The following is an 18244-nucleotide window of genomic DNA, read 5'->3' on the forward strand; positions in this document are numbered from 1 at the left end:
GGGAGGTTCTAGTTAACCACTCCACCCTGCCTGATGAAGTTTCCTCCTTGTCAGGTCTATATGGACATACATCCGTCTACCACGACTACACCGACGCCATCTATGTCTTTGGCGGTTACCGCTTCCACCTGGAGACTGTGTCCGCCTCAGCCGAGCTCTATGGCCTGTACCTGCCCACCCTCACCTGGAGCTTGATCGCCCCCGCAAGAGGCCCCAAGGTAACGGCCCCAGGACTCCCCATTCCCCAGGTCCACTGACTTCTCACCCCCCCCCCCCCCCCCCCGGATTCCTGTCCCAATACTCCCTGGAGCCCTGTCCCCAAGTCCCCTGACTCTCCATCCCCGATACTCCCTGGAACCCTGTCCCCCAGGTCCTCTGACTCCCCAAGTCACCCAAAGCTCCCCAGACCCCTGTCCATGTTGCTCCCCAGACCCCTGTCCCAATCCCCTGACTCCCTGTCCCCCTGTCCCAAAGTCCCCCGAATCCCAGTTCCCCAGTACTCCCTGGTCCCCTGCCCCAGGACTCCCATTTCCTGGGAATCCCTGGACCCCAAAGCCCCTACCCCAGAGGGAAGTGAGTACAGTTACTATTTCAAGTGAGGTCCTCAGAAAGCTGAATGGTCCATGGGTGAATAAATCTCCATTGGATTGCACCCTTGTATCCTGAAAGAGGTAGCTGTGGAGATAGTGAACGAATTGGTAATGATCTTTCAGGAATCAATAGATTCTGGTACACACTATTCAAGAAGTGGAGGAGGTTTAATTATGGAAAAAATTATGTATGTTTCGCATAATTATAATTTTTTATTAATAAGTGGCTGTTATATTTGGAATATTTACATTTCAATTTATATTGATTAAATTTTAATATGTATATTTAACAATTTTTTAATATTTTTTTCTTTTTTTATGGCTCTCCTTAGGAGAGTTGGCTGAAGGGGGGGGGAATTTTTTTTTTCATTTTTAAATTTTTTAAATATATATAAAAAAATGTTCATGTTTAATTGCTGTATATGTCACATATTATTTGTTTTTTGAACGAATAAATAAAGTTTAAAAAAAAAAGTGGAGGAGGCAGCAGAAAAGAAATCATAGCCCGTTAGTCTGACATCAGTGGTTGGGAAGATGTTGGGAGTCTCTTGTCAAGCATTGAGGCTAAGGAGCTCTTGGAGACACATGACAGGATCGGCCAAAGCCAGCGTGGTTTCCTAAAGGGCAGATCTTGCCTGACAAGCTTATTGGAATTCTTTTTTTTTTATAATTTTTTATTTTTCACACCATAAATCACATTAACCATGATACACATTTTTTCCTTTTCACAAATATACAATGTCATTTTCTCCCCCCCCTCCCCTCCCACCCTCCCCACCTCCCCCCTCCCATCCATTTAAGGTATAAAATCTAGGATACATTAAACGAGTCAAACAATGTTGTCATTCAATAAAAATACACCAGAAATTCCACTGAGTCCATTCTTTTCATTTCCTTTTCCTTCCGTTAACTTAGGTAGTGATTGTCCCCGGTAGGTTTTCGCTATTGTATTTAATATAAGGCTCCCATATTTGTTCGAATATTTCAATATTATTTCTTAAACTATATGTTATTTTTTCTAATGGAATACATTTATTCATTTCTATATACCATTGTTGTATTTTCAAATTATCTTCCAATTTCCAGGTTGACATAATACATTTTTTTGCTACGGCTAGAGCTATCTTAACAAATCTTTTTTGTGCATCCTCCAAATCAATTCCAAATTCTTTTTTTTTTATGTTACTTAGGAGAAAGATCTCTGGATTCTTTGGTATATTGTTTTCTGTTATTTTATTTAATATCTGATTGAGATCTTCCCAAAATTTTTTTACTTTTTCACATGTCCAGATTGCATGAATTGTTGTTCCCATTTCTTTTTTACATCGAAAACATCTATCAGATACTGTTGGGTCCCATTTATTTAACTTTTGAGGTGTAATGTATAGCCTGTGTATCCAATTATATTGTATCATACGTAACCTCGTATTTATTGTATTTCTCATCGTTCCAGAGCATAACTTCTCCCATGTTTCCTTTTTTATTTTTATATTTAAATCCTGTTCCCATTTTTGTTTAGTTTTACCATTTGTTTCCTCATTCTCCTTTTCTTGCAGTTTAATATACATATTTGTTATAAATCTTTTGATTATCATTGTATCTGTAATCACATATTCAAAGTTACTTCCCTCTGGCAAACTCAAACTGCTTCCTAATTTATCCTTCAAGTAGGATCTCAATTGGTAATATGCCAGTGCTGAATCTTGAGTTATATTGTATTTATCTTTCATTTGTTCAAAGGATAATAATCTATTTCCTGAAAAACAATTTTCTATTCTTTTAATCCCTTTTTTCTCCCATTCTCTAAAGGAAAGGTTATCTATTGTAAAAGGGAGTAACTTGTTTTGCGTCAATATTAGTTTTGGTAATTGATAATTTGTTTTATTTCTTTCTACATGAATCTTCTTCCAAATATTGAGTAGATGATGTAATACTGGAGAACTTCTATGTTGTACCAATTTTTCATCCCATTTATATAATATGTGTTCAGGTATCTTTTCCCCTATTTTATCTAATTCTAATCTAGTCCAATCTGGCTTTTCCCTTGTTTGATAAAAATCTGATAGGTATCTTAATTGTGCAGCTCTATAATAATTTTTAAAGTTTGGCAGTTGTAAGCCTCCTTATTTATACCATTCTGTTAATTTATCTAGTGCTATCCTCGGTTTCCCCCCTTTCCATAAAAATTTCCTTATTATTTTCTTTAACTCCTTGAAGAATTTCTCTGTCAGTTGTATTGGCAATGCCTGAAATAGGTATAATATCCTTGGAAAAATGTTCATTTTAATACAGTTTATCCTTCCTATTAATGTTAATGGTAAATCTTTCCAATGCTCTAAATCATCCTGTAATTTTTTCATTAGTGGATAATAATTGAGTTTATATAGTTGGTCGAGATTTTTGTTTATTTGTACACCTAGGTATCTTATTGCTTGCATTTGCCATCTAAATGATGATTCTTTCTTAAATTTTGAGAAATCCGCATCATTCATAGGCATTGCTTCACTTTTATTTACGTTGATCTTGTAACCCGACACTTCTCCATATTCCTTCAATTTCTTATATAATTCTTATATTGATAGTTCTGGTTCTGTTAACTATACTATAACATCATCTGCAAATAAACTGATTTTATATTCCTTGTCTTTTATTTTTATCCCTTTTATATTATTTTCTGTTCTTATCAATTCTGCTAGTGGTTCTATAGCTAACGCAAACAATAAAGGTGATAGTGGGCATCCCTGTCGTGTTGACCTGCTTAAGTTAAATTGCTTTGATACATGTCCATTTACTGTCACTTTCGCTAATGGTCCCTTATATAATGCTTTAATCCAATTAATATACTTCTCCGGTAAACTGAATTTTTGCAATACTTTGAACAAATAATTCCATTCTACTCTGTCAAAGGCCTTCTCTGCGTCTAAAGCAACTGCTACTGTTGGTGCTTTATTCCCTTCTACTGCATGAATTAAGTTAATAAATTTACAAATATTGTCTGTTGTGCGTCTTTTTTTGATAAATCCAGTTTGGTCTAGATTTACCATTTTCGGTACATACTCTGCTAATCTGTTTGCTAATAATTTAGCTATTATCTTATAATCTGTGTTAAGTAAAGATATTGGTCTATATGACGCTGGTGTGAGTGGATCTTTCCCTTGCTTTAGTATTACTGTAATTATTGCTGTTTTACATGAATCTGGTAAGCTTTGCGTTTTATCAATCTGGTTGATTACTTCCAGGAGGGGCGGAATTAATAAGTCTTTAAATGTTTTATAGAATTCTATTGGGAATCCATCCTCTCCTGGTGTCTTATTATTTGGTCATTTTTTTATTATCTCTTGTATTTCTACTATTCCAAATGGCTCTGTTAATTTATTTTGTTCCTCTATTTGTAGTTTTGGTAGTTCAATTTTCATTAGAAATTCATCTATTTTCCCTTCTTTCCCTTCGTTTTCAATTCGGTATAATTGTTCATAGAATTCTCTAAAGTTTTCCTTAATTTCTTTTGGATTATATGTAATTTGTTTATCTTTTTTCCTTGATGCCAATACCATTTTCTTAGCTTGTTCTGTCTTAAGCTGCCATGCTAGGATTTTGTGCGTTTTTTCACCTAGTTCATAATATTTCTGTTTTGTCTTCATTATATTTTTCTCCACCTTATATGTTTGTAGTGTTTCATATTTTATTTTTTTATCCGCCAATTCTCTTCTTTTAGTTATATCTTCCTTCATTACTAATTCTTTTTCTATATTTACTATTTCCCTTTCCAACTGCTCTGTTTCCTGATTATAGTCCTTCTTCATCTTGGTTACATAACTTATTATTTGCCCTCTAATAAATGCTTTCATTGCATCCCATAGTATAAACTTATCTTCCACTGATTCCGTATTTATTTCAAAATACATTTTAATTTGTTTTTCAATAAATTCTCTAAAATCCTGCCTTTTAAGTAACATGGGGTTTAATCTCCATCTATACATTCTTGGAGGGATGTCTCTAACTTTACTGTCAATACTAAGGGTGAATGGTCCGATAGTATTCTAGCTTTATATTCTGTTTTTTTTACTCTATCTTGCATACGAGCTGATAACAAAAATAGGTCTATTCTTGAGTATGTTTTATGTCTAGCCGAGTAATATGAATATTCCTTTTCCTTTGGGTGTTGTTTCCTCCATATATCCAAAAGTTGCATTTCTTCCATCGATTTAATTATAAATTTGGTTACTTTGTTCTTTCTGTTAATTTTTTTCCCAGTTTTGTCCATATTTGAATCCAAATTCAGGTTGAAATCCCCTCCTATTAATATGTTCCCTTGCGTATCTGCTATCTTCAAAAAGATATCTTGCATAAACTTTTGATCTTCTTCGTTAGGTGAATATACATTGAGTAGATTCCAAAACTCCGAATATATCTGACATTTTATCATTACACATCTCCCTGCTGGATCTATTATTTCCTCTTCTATTTTAAATGGCACATTTTTACTAATTAATATAGCTACTCCTCTTGCTTTTGAATTATACGATGCTGCTGTTACGTGTCCTACCCAATCTCTTTAATTTCTTATGCTCCAATTCAGTTAAATGTGTTTCTTGCACAAATGGTATATCAATTTTTTCTTTTTTCAGTAAATTTAGCAGTTTCCTCCTTTTAATTTGGTTATGTATTCCATTAATATTTAAAGTCATATAATTCAACGTAGCCATTTTATACTTTGTTTATCTTCCCTTTCCGTTTCTCCATCATTACCTTTCCTTCTTATCCATTTCTGTTTTCTTGTTTTGAATCCTTTATAAGACAACATTCCTAAAACATCAAACATTTTCATTATTCTCCTATTTAAAACTCCTTTAGCCCCAATCCCCCCCCTTCCCCTCCTGAGTTATCCTTTATCCCTTGTCGGACAACCACATCTCCCCTCTCCATTTGGATTTGCGAATTCACTCCCAAGCGTCAGCTGATTTTGCAGTGACCGTAACACCCCCCCACCCAGCCCCCCCCAGAAAAGATTTCACTTTTCATATGTGACAAAGGTCACTCTTTTAATTCCCTCCTTATTCCCTCTATTCCTTTTCCTTCCCTTATTAATTCTTGTCTATACTATCTATATTTTCCTCTAAATACGGATACATTCATGTATGCACATTATACATATACACACATATACCTCTTTACCCACATACATATAAATCGTGGTCATTTTTACTCTTATTACATGTCTTCATCTCTCTGTTTGTTTTGTAGTTGTTCTGCAAATTTCCTTGCTTCCTCTGGATCCGAGAATAGTTTTTTTCCATAAGATCGTTTTCAATGTTATGAACTCCTTCCTCTTCTTCAGGAGTTCAAAACTTATGTCTTTTTAGTTCGCAGTCTTTTGTACTCTCGTTACACGTCTTCATCTTTCAGTCTATTTTGTAATTGTTCTGCAAATTTTCGTGCTTCCTCTGGATCCGAGAATAGTCTGTTTTGTTGTCCTGGAATAAATATTTTCAATACCGCTGGATGCTTTAGTATAAATTTATACCCTTTCTTCCATAAAATCGCCTTTGCTATATTGAACTCCTTTCTCTTCTTCAGGAGTTCAAAACTTATATCTGGATAAATGAAGATTTTTTGCCCTTTGTACTCCAGTGGCTTATTGTCCTCTCTTACTTTTTCCATTGTTTTCTCCAGTACCTTTTCTCTTGTAGTATATCTTAGGAATTTTACTCAAACAGATCTTGGTTTTTGTTGTGGTTGTGGTTTAAAGGCCAGTGCTCTATGTGCCCTTTCTATTTCCATTTCTTGCTGTAGTTCTGGACATCCTAGGATCCTCGGGATCCAATCTTTTATAAACTCTCTCATATTCTTGCCTTCTTCATCTTCCTTAAGGCCCACTATCTTTATGTTATTTCTTCTGTTATAATTTTCCATTATATCTATTTTCTGAGCTAACAGTTCTTGTGTCTCTTTAACTTTTTTATTAGATTCCTCTAATTTCTTTTTTAAGTCCTCTACCTCCATTTCTACTGCTGCTTCTCGTTCTTGCACCTTGTCCATTCTTTTTCCCATTTCTGATAAGGTCATATCTATTTTATTCATTTTCTCTTCTGTATTGTTTATTCTTCTTCTTAAATCATTAAATTCTTGCGCTTGCCATTCTTTAAATGACTCCATGTAATCTTTAATAAGAGAAAGTATATCCTTTATCTTGCCTTTCCCTTCTTCTTCTATTTCACTGTACTCTTCCTCTTCCTCTTCTTCCTCTGGGTTGGCCATCTGTTGTTTCTTTGTTGCCCTTTCCTTCTCTTCTTTCTTGTTTCCATTGTCTTCTGTGTTCTCTTCTTGCTGCAGGTGTTCTGCAGCTGTCGTTGCCGGCTGTGGAGATCGACTCCCCAGCTGGTCCCCCCTCCCGTCGGTGTGTTTTTTTTCATGCGCGGTTGCGCACTTTTACTCGGCTCAGTGAGCCATCTTTGTAGTCCACTATCTACCGACCTGAGGGAGCGGGTTTCTCTCTCCACCGCGGGCCTCTTCGAACAGGTAAGGCCTTCTCCTTCATCTTCCGTTGTCTTCTCTTCCTCTCTTTTTACCGTTGGTTTCGACTTTTCTTTTTTCATCGCCATCTTATTTCCACCTTTATATTCACTTTACTTTGATTTTTATTTTTGTGCCTTTGTGTTTTGCTTTGTTTTTTCTGACTTTTCTGGAGAGGGCTGGAGTTCACCGTCCGGCCACTACTCCATCATGTGACTCCTTATTATTGGAATTCTTTGAGAAAGAATGGAGATGCAGTGGGATGCTGTGTACAGTAAACCCCTGGTATCCGGCACTTATGGGGACTGGTAGATGCCAGATGTGTCTTTTCCGGTTGCTTGAGGTTTGACGAAATAACAGCAAGGCACACCAATTCTAATCTTGTGTATTTGTTTTCATCTTTTATTTTTGCTGGTTGTTTGAGGCTGCCAGTTTGCTCGAGTTCTGGGATGCCAGGGGCTTTACTGTTTAGCATTTGACACATGAGGCTACTTATGAGGTCTGCAGTTTATCAGGAAACGTACGAACGTGGGCGCAGCACTGGCTGGTGGGCAGGAAGCAGAGAGTGGGAATACACATTCAGGATGGCTGCCAGTCGCTCGTGGTGTTAGAGGTCGGTGTTGGGGCCACTTCTCTTTATGTTGTATATTAACGACTGGGATTGTGGACTGAGTAACTTTGTGGCCAAGTTTGCGGGTGATATGAAGGCAGGTGGAGGAGCGGGTCGTGTAGAGGAAACAGGGAGGCTGCACAAGACAGATGAGGAGAATGGGCAGAGAAGTGGTAAATGAAATACAACATTGGAAAGTGGACAGTCGTGCACTTTGGTAGAAAAAAAATAAACAGGCAGAAACTTCACCCTCCCCCAGATCGCAAACCACAGGATCACCACCCCTGAGATCCTCACCACCGAGGCCGGTGCACGGACACTCCAGACCCCCTAGGTCAATACCCAGACCCTCCAGAAACCCCAGGGCCCAGATACCCAGACCCTCATGGCAGTGCCCAGACCCTTGTAGCCAGTGCCGAGGTTGCCCTAACCCTGTGCTCTGTTTCCAGCCCCCCTCCCGGTTCTTCCACACAGCAGGACTCCTGCATCACACAATGGTGGTGGTAGGCGGCAGGTCCCAGCACCGAGACTTCACCCACAACGTCCTCCTCTACCACATCGGCACCAACACCTGGGTCAGGCCCTATCCCACAGGTATGGTGATGGAGAGGCAATGGGATGGGGTGTGGGAGGAAGGGGGAGATGGGAGATGGGACTCGGGAAGGGGTGGGGGGGAGGAGTGGGGAAGAACCAGGGAGGGGACGGGGTGAGGGGAGGAGGAATGGGGAGGGGGTGGGGTGAGGAGAGGGGCCAGTGATGAGTGGGGAGGGGCCCCATACAAACTCAAACACTCCCCTTCAAACGAGTTCTAACTCTCTTTCCTTCCTGGTTCTCCCTTTACCCCTCCACCTCTCTTTCCTCTCTCTCCCTTCTTTCTCTGACCCCTCTCTCCCCTTTTCTCTCTCTTTTCCCCTCTTTATCCTTCTCCCCCTCCACCTCCTACCTCCCCCTCTCTCCATTTCCCTCTCTCCACCCCCCTCCACCCTCTCTCTATAGGGATGTCAGTGCTGGGAGAGCCTTTGAACGGATCGATAGCCCAGGCAGCGGTCACCTTTGGGGATAAGCTGTACGTGTCAGGGGGGTTCAGTGGTGTGATGCTAGGCTCTCTGGTGTCTGTATCTGTGCCCCTCGACCCGTGCCGGGTGTTTGGAAGCCCTGAGAACTGCAGTGACAGCACCGGCGGCTGTGTGTGGTGTCGATCAGTGGACAATGGCAGCTGCCTGTCCACCGAGGAGGCTGACAGGTAGGGCAGCGAGCACAGGCTCTACTGACGAGTGAACCTCACACACTCTTACTCCATCAATCTCTTACCCATCACCTCCCTCCCTCCACCTCCCACACACTCATCACTCTCTTTTCTTCCCCCTCCTCCCCTCCCACCCTCCCCAGCTCTTCCTCCCTCTCTGCATCACCCTCATTCTCCATCCTCCACCCCCACCCTCTTCTTCATTCTTCCTCTCACTCCTCTGATTCCCTCACCCCTCCCCCCATCCAGGGCCACTGACTTCTGTGGCTTGATTCTGATTACCCCAGTCCTCAACAGCGAGGTGGGAGGGGGAGAGTCGTTGAAATCTCTCTGCACATCTGTCCTAGTGCCACCTCTCCCTCTCCTCCCACCTTATCTCCCCTCCCCATCCCCTCTCCCCGTTAACCCCTCCTCCTCTCCCCTCCCCATTCGCCTGTCCTCCATCTCTCCCCCTCCCTGTGCATCTTCCTCCCCTGATTCCCTCATCCCATCTCCTGCCCATGACCCCCTCCCTCTTCCCCATGCCTCTCCCAGCTTCCCCCTACTCCCTCACCCCCTTAGCTCCCCCTTTCTCCTGCCCAACCCCTCCCAATCATCTCCCCCTGAATCCATGCCCTAATCTCCCCTCCTCTATTCACTCTCCACCCTCACCTCTCCCTTCCCCTCTCTCAAAGCCCTCATTGCACCCCCCCAACCCCACAGATTACCCCGGGATGTGTACCTTTCCCACACCCCCATGCCCCCTCTCTCTGCAGGAAGTTCTGGAACGTGGACCCCACCTCCTGACCTGTGACAACTCCTCCTGACCCGTGATCCCTCTCTGCAGATTATCCCGTGATGTGGATCCCTCCCCCTGTGACCCTTGGCCCCGACTCTCAGAGCCCTGCCGACATTTGAAGACATGCAGCGAGTGTTTGGCCCTTCACCCCAGGATCGCAGGGCAGACGCAGCGGCAGGTGAGTGACAGAGCCCACATGTGTGTCCTCTCACCCCAAAGAGACCTGTCCCATGACCTCTCACCCCACAAAACCTCTTCTGTCACTCTTCACCCTGCAGAGACCCTCCCAGTGACCTGTCACCCCACAGAAACCTGCCCAGTGACCCCACAGTCCACTGATCTGCCCTGTGACCTCTCACCCCATTTAGGCAGACCCTGAGACCTCTGACATGTAGCCTCATGCATATTCATGGCACATTCTCCTTCTCCCTCCATTCCTGGCCTGTGATTGGCTTCCTCAGTCCCCGACCTCCCATTGGCTCCCTCAGTCCCCGACCTCTGATTGGCTCCCTCAGTCCCCGACCTCCGATTGGCTCCCTCAGTCCCCGACATCCGATTGGCTCCTTCAGTCCTCGACCTCCGATTGGCTCCCTCAGTCCCCGACCTCCGATTGGCTCCCTCAGTCCCCGACCTCCGATTGGCTCCCTCAGTCCCCGACCTCCGATTGGCTCCCTCAGTCCCCGACCTCCGATTGGCTCCCTCAGTCCCCGACCTCCGATTGGCTCCCTTAGTCCCCGAACTCCGATTGGTTCCCTCAGTCCCCGACCTCTCATTGCTTCCCTCAGTCCCCGACCTCTCATTGCTTCCCTCAGTCCCCGACCTCTCATTGCTTCCCTCAGTCCCCGACCTCTCATTGCTTCCCTCAGTCGCCGACCTCCGATTGGCTGTCTGTCCCCATCCTGTGATTGGCTCTCTTTTGTTCTGTTCAGAGGTGTAAGTGGTGCACAAACTGTCCTGAGGGGGCCTGCATCAGCGCTAAGGCTAGCTGCAGCAAAGAGAATGACTGCCGCATCAACCAACGCGAAATCTTCCTCGCTGGCAACTGCTCTGAGATCTCGTGTGAGGCATCCGACTGCTACAAGTGTACAGCGTCCAGCAAGTGTATGTGGACCCGCCAGTTCAAACGCACAGGTAATCCCATGTACGTGGTCCTGCCCGCTCAAATGCCTAGGTAAACCTTGTGAACACTGACCTGCCCATTCAGAGAGACAGGTAAACTTGAGTACATGGACTCAAAGATGTGGATCTGCCCATTCAAACATGGGTAAACACGAACCCATGCACCTGCATGTTCATATCCACTGGTAAACATGAGTACCCAGACCTGCCCATTCAAACACAGGTAAACTTGAGTATGTGGACCTGCACGTTCCAGCACACAGGTAAACGATTACACGAACCTGCCCAGCCAAGCACATGGGTAAACGCGAGTTTATGGACCTGCCAATTCAAACACACAACTGACCTGGTGTTTTGGTTCCAGGGGAGACACGACGCATACTCAGCGTCAGTCCGACCTACGACTGGACCTGCTTCAGCCACTCGCTTCGCAACGTGTCCCCCATGCCCGTGGAGTCATCGCCCCCAGCAACCTGCCCCACTCCCTGCCACGAATTCACCGCCTGCCCTGACTGCCTGGCCTCCACCGGTGCTGATGGCGGCTGGCAGTGCTGCATCTGGAGTCTGGCCCTGAGGCAGGTGAGCGTCTGCGGCTGGGCATCTGTGGCAGGACTCTCTGGACTGGGGTAGGGTTCTGTCTAGGGTAGAGCTCTGTCTGTGGCAAGGCTCTCCTGTCTGGGATAGGAGTCCAGGGGTCTGAGGGAGGTGGGGGGAGGATTCCAGTCTGGGCGGAGGGGGAATGGGTCTCCTGTCTTGGGGGAGGGGCAAGTTGTGTCCCATCTGGGGGAAGGGGAGGGTTCTCCCCATTTGAGGGGGGGAAGGAAGGGTCTCCCATGTGGAGGGAGGGGAAGGGGACTCATCTGGGGGGGCGGAGGGTGGGTGAGGTTTTCTCTCTGTTGGGGGCAGGTGTCTCCTAAATGTGGGGGAAGGAGTGGGGCTCCTTCATCTGAGGGAGGGGGTGGCTCTCATCGGGGGGAGGAGGAAGGGTCTCCTGAATGATAGGGGAGGGGTCTCATGTGGGGGAAGAGGGGATCATGGGGTATGTGGGGGAGAGGATGGAGGGGACAACTCTGTCTAGAGGGAGAGGGGGGGACCAAGTAGCTGGAAGAAGAGGGGAATCAGGAGATAGGCTGGGGGAGAGGATGGGAGGAGAACCCTATCTGTGATAGATGGATGAAGGGTGAGTCTGGGGAGGTTTACAAAAGGTCATTCCACCCACCACTGCCTCTGGCCAGACATTCCAGACACCCACAATTCTCCATGTAAAAAAAGAAAAATACCCCTGATGTCTCCCCTAAACCTTCCTCTCTCCACCTTGCACAGATGTCCTTTCACCTTGCTACTCCCACCTTGGGAAAAAGGTGCTGGCCGTTCACCCTATCTATGCCTCTCATAATCTTGTCGACCTCTATTAAGTCTCCTCTCATCTTTCTACGCTCCAAAGAAAAAAGCCCCGGCTCTGCTAACCTTGCCTGTTGATATTTTTCTTAAATGTTAAATTTGAGCTCATATTCACCACTTCAACTGGAAGCTCATTCCACCCTCCACCCTCCCCCCTCCTCCCCCCTCCTCCCTCAACCCCCAGCCCCACCACCACTCTCTTCATGAAAAATTTCCCCCTAAACTTTTCCCCTTTCACCCCATGTCTTCTGGTTTGTATCTCACTTCCCCTCAGTGGGAAAGGCCTAATTGCATTTACTCTGTCTATCCCCTTCATAATTTTGTGTACCTTGATCAAATCTCCCCTCCAGGGAATAAAGTCCTAACCCTGTTTAAACTTTCCCTGTAACTCGGTTCCTGAAGTCTGGGTAACATCCTGGTAAATCTTCTCTGCCCTCTTTCTATCTTACTGAGATCCTTCCTGTAGTTCGGTGACCAAAACTGCGCACAAAACAACAAATTTAGTCTCACCAATATCTTATACAATTACCATAACATCCCACCTACTGTACTCAATACTTTGATTTATGAAGGCCAAAAGCTCTTATCATAACCCTGTCCACCTGTGATGCCACTTTCAGGGAATTACGCATCTATATTCCCAGATTTCTCAGTCCTACCATTTACCATGTATGTCCTAACTTGGCTTGTCCTTCCAAAGTGCAGCACCTCGCACTTATCTGCATTAAATTCCATAAAAGCCAATGTAGAAAGGTTGTACGAGGAAGCCTGGTTAGCGACCGTGTAAACCACATCGACTGTTCCACCGCTGGCAAGACACCATCACCTTTCTCATCTGTGCAGACCTATTATTCTTCCGGAACCAGGGCCATATCCCTCCACACCCCTCCCATCCGTCAACCCATCCAAATGTTTCTTAAATGTCAAAATTGAGCCCAAATTCACCCACTTCAGCTCGTTCCACACTCACACCGCTCTCCTTAATGGGCCTGGTTAGCACAACACTGTTATAGTTCAAATCCAGCCTTGACTGTAAGTTTGCTCAGTACACGTATAGAATACTTTCTCACTGTTCCTCCTCCCTCACCGCCCTCCCTCCCCTCTCCTCTCCCACTCTGTCCTTCCTTCCCTCCCCTCTCACCATCCCCTCTCCTCCCTCCCCTCCCCACCTCTGTCCTTCCACCTCCCCTCTCACCGTCCCCCTCTCCTCCCTTCCCTCCAACCCCCCTCCTCTCTACCTCTTCCTCCTCTCCTTCCCTTCCCTCCTTCCCTTTCTCTCACCCCTCCCTTTTCTCTCTCTCTCACTTCCCCTGTCTCCCTTCCACCACTACTTCCACTCTCCTCCTCTGTTCCCCATTCCCCCCCCCATCCCGCTCTGCTCTCTCCCCCCGGCCCCCCACCAGTGCATGAGCCCAAGCTTCCTGCCATTGCGCTGTGCCGGAGGGATGTGCGGCCGGACTCTGCGCGGGAGGTCGGCGAGCTGTGGCCTGGGCTGCGCAGTTCATCAGCAGTGTTCGCATTGTGTGCGGCACTCCCACTGCGGCTGGTGTTCCACCCCCGGCCTCAACGGTGTCGGCCGCTGCATGGAGGGTGGTCTGAGTGGACCCTGGCACGGTGCGTACGGGACGGTGTTTACGGGGAGGTGGGTGAGGGGATGGTGTTTACTGGTGGCAGTTTACCAAGGAAGATGTTTACTAAGGATTGTGTTTATTTGGGGGTATTCAGCAGGGACGGTGTTGATCGAGACTGTGTGTATGCGGATGGTGTGTACCAGGGACAATGATTACCAGGTACAGTGTTTACTGGGGAAGGAGTTTAGGGGGTACATTGTTTGTCAGGGATGGTGTTTACCAGGGAACTGATGTTTACTGGGGATGTTGTTTCCCAGGGAAAGTGTGTTTGGGGATGGTATTTACCGGAACGGTGCATACAGGGTCGGTGTTTACTGGGGATAGCATGTATGAGGATGGTGTTTACCTGGAGTGATTTTACCCGGAGTGTGTACCAGAGATGGTGTTTCCCAGAGTGTGTGCCAAGGGATGGGACATGGGGCATGGGAATGGAGTGTATGATGACAATATTTATAGGGTGTGTGTGCAGGGACGGTGGGCGTTGCATACGGGGATGGTGTTTGCTGGGGGAGGGGTGTGGGATGGTGTTTACCAGGGACAACGTTTACCAGGGCAGGTGTTTACCAAGGACTGTGTTTATTAGGGTGTGTCTACTTGAGACAGTGTTTACTGAGGCAGTGTATATAAAGATGGTGTTTACCATAGATGGCGTTTACCGTCGATGGTGTTTGCCAGGGATGTTGCATAAGGGGACCATGTTTACTGGGGGCGATGTGTACGGGGACAGTGTTTACCAAGGACAATGTTTACTGGGGACGTTGTGTATAGGGATGGTGTATACCAGGTGCAGTGTTTACTCAGTGTGTGTACCAGGGAAGGGGACATGCCAGAGGGGAGTTTATTGGTACTGGGCAAATATGACGGTTTGTGTGTGGGCATGAAGTCCCCTCCCCCACCTGGGTGGGAATTGGGTGGTGTCTCCTCCATACCTTGGTGTGGGTGGGTTTGGTATGCCCTCCACCCGTTAAACCCCTCTCCCTCTCTCCACCTTCCCCCCCCCCCCCCCCCACCCACCTCCCCCCCACCATAGGTGGGCCCTGGAGCTGTGGGCAGGGGGAAGGTGATGGAAACTGGTCCTTCATGTCCTGCCCCTCGGAGAACGAGTGTCTCAACGGCCACCATGACTGTGACAGCACACAGAACTGTACCGACCGGCGACACGGCTACCTGTGTATATGCCGGCCCGGCTACATGCAGGACAGGTGGGTGAGTGGGGTGTGAGGAGGGATAGGTGGAAGGGAGGAGTGGAGGGGGAGAGTGGGGAGGAATGGTGGGTGGGTTCGGGAAGGGAGGGGAAGGTACATGTGAGCAGGAGGGCAGGGTTAGGGGGAAGGGAGGAGAGGGTGTGAAATGGGGAGGGAGGGGTGATGGCATGTGTGGGGGAGAAGGGGAGGTGGGAGGGGATGGGTGTGGGGGATAAAGGGAGGTGGGAGGAGAGGGAGTGGGAGGGGAGGGAGAGGGGGTATGGAGAGAGGGGAGGGGTGTGGGGGTGGAGGGGTGAGGGGGAAGTAGGAGGGGGGTAGGAGGGGTGCCGGGGGAAATGATCTTTATTCTATATTTACACTGTGATGTAGTCATTCCTGGTTTTAACTCTACTCCTCCCTTACTCCCCATCTCACCCCCATGACCCCCTCCCCATCTCCTACCCTTTCCCCATCCCTCTTCTCCCTTTCCCCATTCTCTCTTCCCTCCCCCTTCTACCTCCACTCACCCCTCCTCCCTCTTTCCTTCTCATCTCCTCTCTCCTGCCCTCTCCCTCCCTCTCCATCCCTTTCTGCTGCCCCCTCCGTGTCCCAGTGTGCTGGGACTGTGTCGGCCTGTGTGTGAGCAGGGCTGTGTGAATGGGACGTGTGTAGAGCCCAACCATTGCCGCTGCCATTTTGGTTACGTGGGGCCTCAGTGCTCGGTGACGTGTCGGTGTAACCAGCACAGCGAGTGTGAGAGCGTCAGTACCAGAGACCACTGCCTGCAGTGTGTCAACAACACCAAGGTGAGGGGTCAGAGGGCAGGGTCGCGGTGAGGGACAGGATCAGAGTGCAGCATTGCGGTGAAGGGGATGGTCAGGGAGGGTGGGATGTGGAAGTGAGGGAAGAAGGGGTGGGAGAAGGAGGGGTGGGCAGGGGGAAAGAAGGGGTGGAGAGAGGGGGGAAGAGGGGTGGTGAGTAGGGGATGTCAGGGAGGGCGGGGAGAGCGAATGCACGGGAGCACCTGGGTTGGATCTCCAGGTGAAGATGGGGGGGGTGGGGGGTGGTGGTTGTTCTCTGCATCACTGACCCTGGCCATGGTCCTTGCCGGCAGGGAGATCATTGTGAGAAGTGCCAGCCCCTGTATGTGGGCTCAGCTGTGGACGGAGGGAGATGTGAATCTTGCTCCACCTTCTGCAACAACAACACTCACGTCTGCGTAACCAAGGAGGAGTACGAGAAATGGCGGCAGGACCCCGAGAGGTTCCCCCTGACCACTGACCAGGTCAGTACCCCCCGGACCCCTGACCAGGTCAGTACCCCCCAGACCCCTGACCAGGTCAGTACCCTCCCGGACCTCTGACCAGGTCAGTATTCCCTAGACCCCTGACCAGGTCAGTACCCCCCCCCCCCGGACTCCAAATCAGGTCAGTACCCCCGACCAGGTCAGGAACCTCCCCCGACCAGGTCAGGACCCCCCCGCCCCCGGACCCCCAACCAGGTCAGGAACCCTCCAGACCCCCGACCAGGTCAGGAACCCCCCCGGACCCCTGACCAGATAAGTACCCCTGGACCCCTGACCAGGTCAGTACCGTCCAGACCCTAAATCAAGTAATTTCCCCCAAACTCCCAACCAGATTAGTACCCCCTCCTCCCAACCAGATCAGTAACCCACACTGACCCCTGACCCCAACCAGGTCATTACCCCCTGACTCCCGACCAGGCCAGTAACCCTCACTGACCCACGACCCCGACCAGGTTACTACTGCAGGTGACGCCTGTTTCCACAATCCCCAAGCTGACCCTTTCCTGTGCACAGATTCCGAGCTGGGTGCTGGAAGGGCCGACGCAGGACAACGCACTGTGTGTGGAGTGTCAGAACAACAGCTCTGGGGAGCGCTGCCAGACCTGCCTCGAGGGTTACTTCCTGCTGGATGGGCGCTGTACCAAGTAGGTCATTTCAGTCCCTCCATCTCTCCCCATCGCTAATCTCTCCTTCTCTCCCCATCGCCAATCCCTCCGTCCCTAACCCCCCCCTTCCCTCCCTCTCTCCGTCCCCAACCGTTCTGTCCCTCCCTCTCTCCGTCCCCAACCGTTCTGTCCCTCCCTCTCTCTGTCCCCAACCGTTCTGTCCCTCCCTCTCTCCGTCCCCAACCGTTCTGTCCCTCCCTCTCTCTGTCCCCAACCGTTCTGTCCCTCCCTCTCTCCGTCCCCAACCATTCTGTCCCTCCTTCTCTCCATTCCCAACTGTTCCGTCCCTCCATCTCTCTCCATCCCCAACTCCTTCGTCCCTCTGTCCCTCCATCTCTCCCTATCCCCAACCCTTCCCTCCCTCCGTTCATCTCTCCACCTCCCTCCTTTGATCTCTCCCCATCACTCCCTCCTTCAATCTCACCCCATCTCTACACCCCTCCGACGCTCCATCGCTCCCTCCCTCCATTCTCCATTTATCCTCCATCCTCCCTCGACCCACCATCCTCCATCCCTCTCCCCCCCCCGAGCCTCCTCGACACACCATTCCTTTATCTCCTTCCCACTACCCTGTCTGCTCACCATCCATGGGACCCTGTTCCCCCTTCCCCTTCCTTGTCCCCGTCCTTCCCATTCTCTCAGCCACTCCGCACGAGCTAACTGCCTGCTTCTCCAGGTGCCAGTGTAACGGCCATTGGGACAAATGTCGGACCAGTGACGGGACTGAGTGTCAGTGTCAGAACAACACAGAGACCAGCTGCCCAACTGCCCAGACTGCCCAGAAGGAGTGTTACCGCTACCAGGTGGGTCCCGTCCCACCCCCCGCCAACATCACCCATTCCCAACCATCTCCCCCTCCTGACTGCCCCAGAAGGAGTGTTAACAGTGCCAGGTGGGTCTGTCCCACCCTTCATCCCACCCCCTACCCTATCTCTCTCTCTCTCAACCCCCCGTCTCTCTCTCTCAACCCCCGTCTCTCTCTCTCTCTCAACCCCCGTCTCTCTCTCTCTCAACCCCCGTCTCTCTCTCTCAACCGCTGTCTCTCTCTCTCAACCGCCCGTCTCTCTCAACCGTCCGTCTCTCTCAACCGCCCGTCACTCTCAACCGCCCGTCACTCTCAATCGCCTGTCACTCTCAATCGCCCGTCCCTCTCTCTCAACCCCCGTCTCTCTCTCTCAACCCCCGTCTCTCTCTCTCAACC

The 18244-nt window shown here is 48.3% G+C and overlaps 1 protein-coding gene across 1 annotated transcript in view; it reads left to right on the forward strand.

Annotated features, from left to right (window-relative positions):
- megf8 (multiple EGF-like-domains 8) overlaps positions 1 to 18244 on the forward strand; it is a 49460-nt gene that overhangs the window by 27943 nt on the left and 3273 nt on the right. The window contains exons 29-40 of the mRNA XM_069942434.1: positions 55 to 218; positions 8163 to 8307; positions 8710 to 8956; positions 9786 to 9915; positions 10667 to 10868; positions 11221 to 11435; positions 13661 to 13871; positions 14919 to 15090; positions 15686 to 15878; positions 16187 to 16357; positions 16892 to 17022; positions 17720 to 17846. Of these exons, the coding sequence (XP_069798535.1) occupies positions 55 to 218; positions 8163 to 8307; positions 8710 to 8956; positions 9786 to 9915; positions 10667 to 10868; positions 11221 to 11435; positions 13661 to 13871; positions 14919 to 15090; positions 15686 to 15878; positions 16187 to 16357; positions 16892 to 17022; positions 17720 to 17846 (2108 nt within the window). The remainder of the gene's footprint in view (positions 1 to 54; positions 219 to 8162; positions 8308 to 8709; positions 8957 to 9785; positions 9916 to 10666; positions 10869 to 11220; positions 11436 to 13660; positions 13872 to 14918; positions 15091 to 15685; positions 15879 to 16186; positions 16358 to 16891; positions 17023 to 17719; positions 17847 to 18244) is intronic.

This window comes from Narcine bancroftii, chromosome 5, assembly GCF_036971445.1.
Source record: "Narcine bancroftii isolate sNarBan1 chromosome 5, sNarBan1.hap1, whole genome shotgun sequence".
Classification (NCBI taxonomy): Eukaryota; Metazoa; Chordata; class Chondrichthyes; order Torpediniformes; family Narcinidae; genus Narcine; species Narcine bancroftii.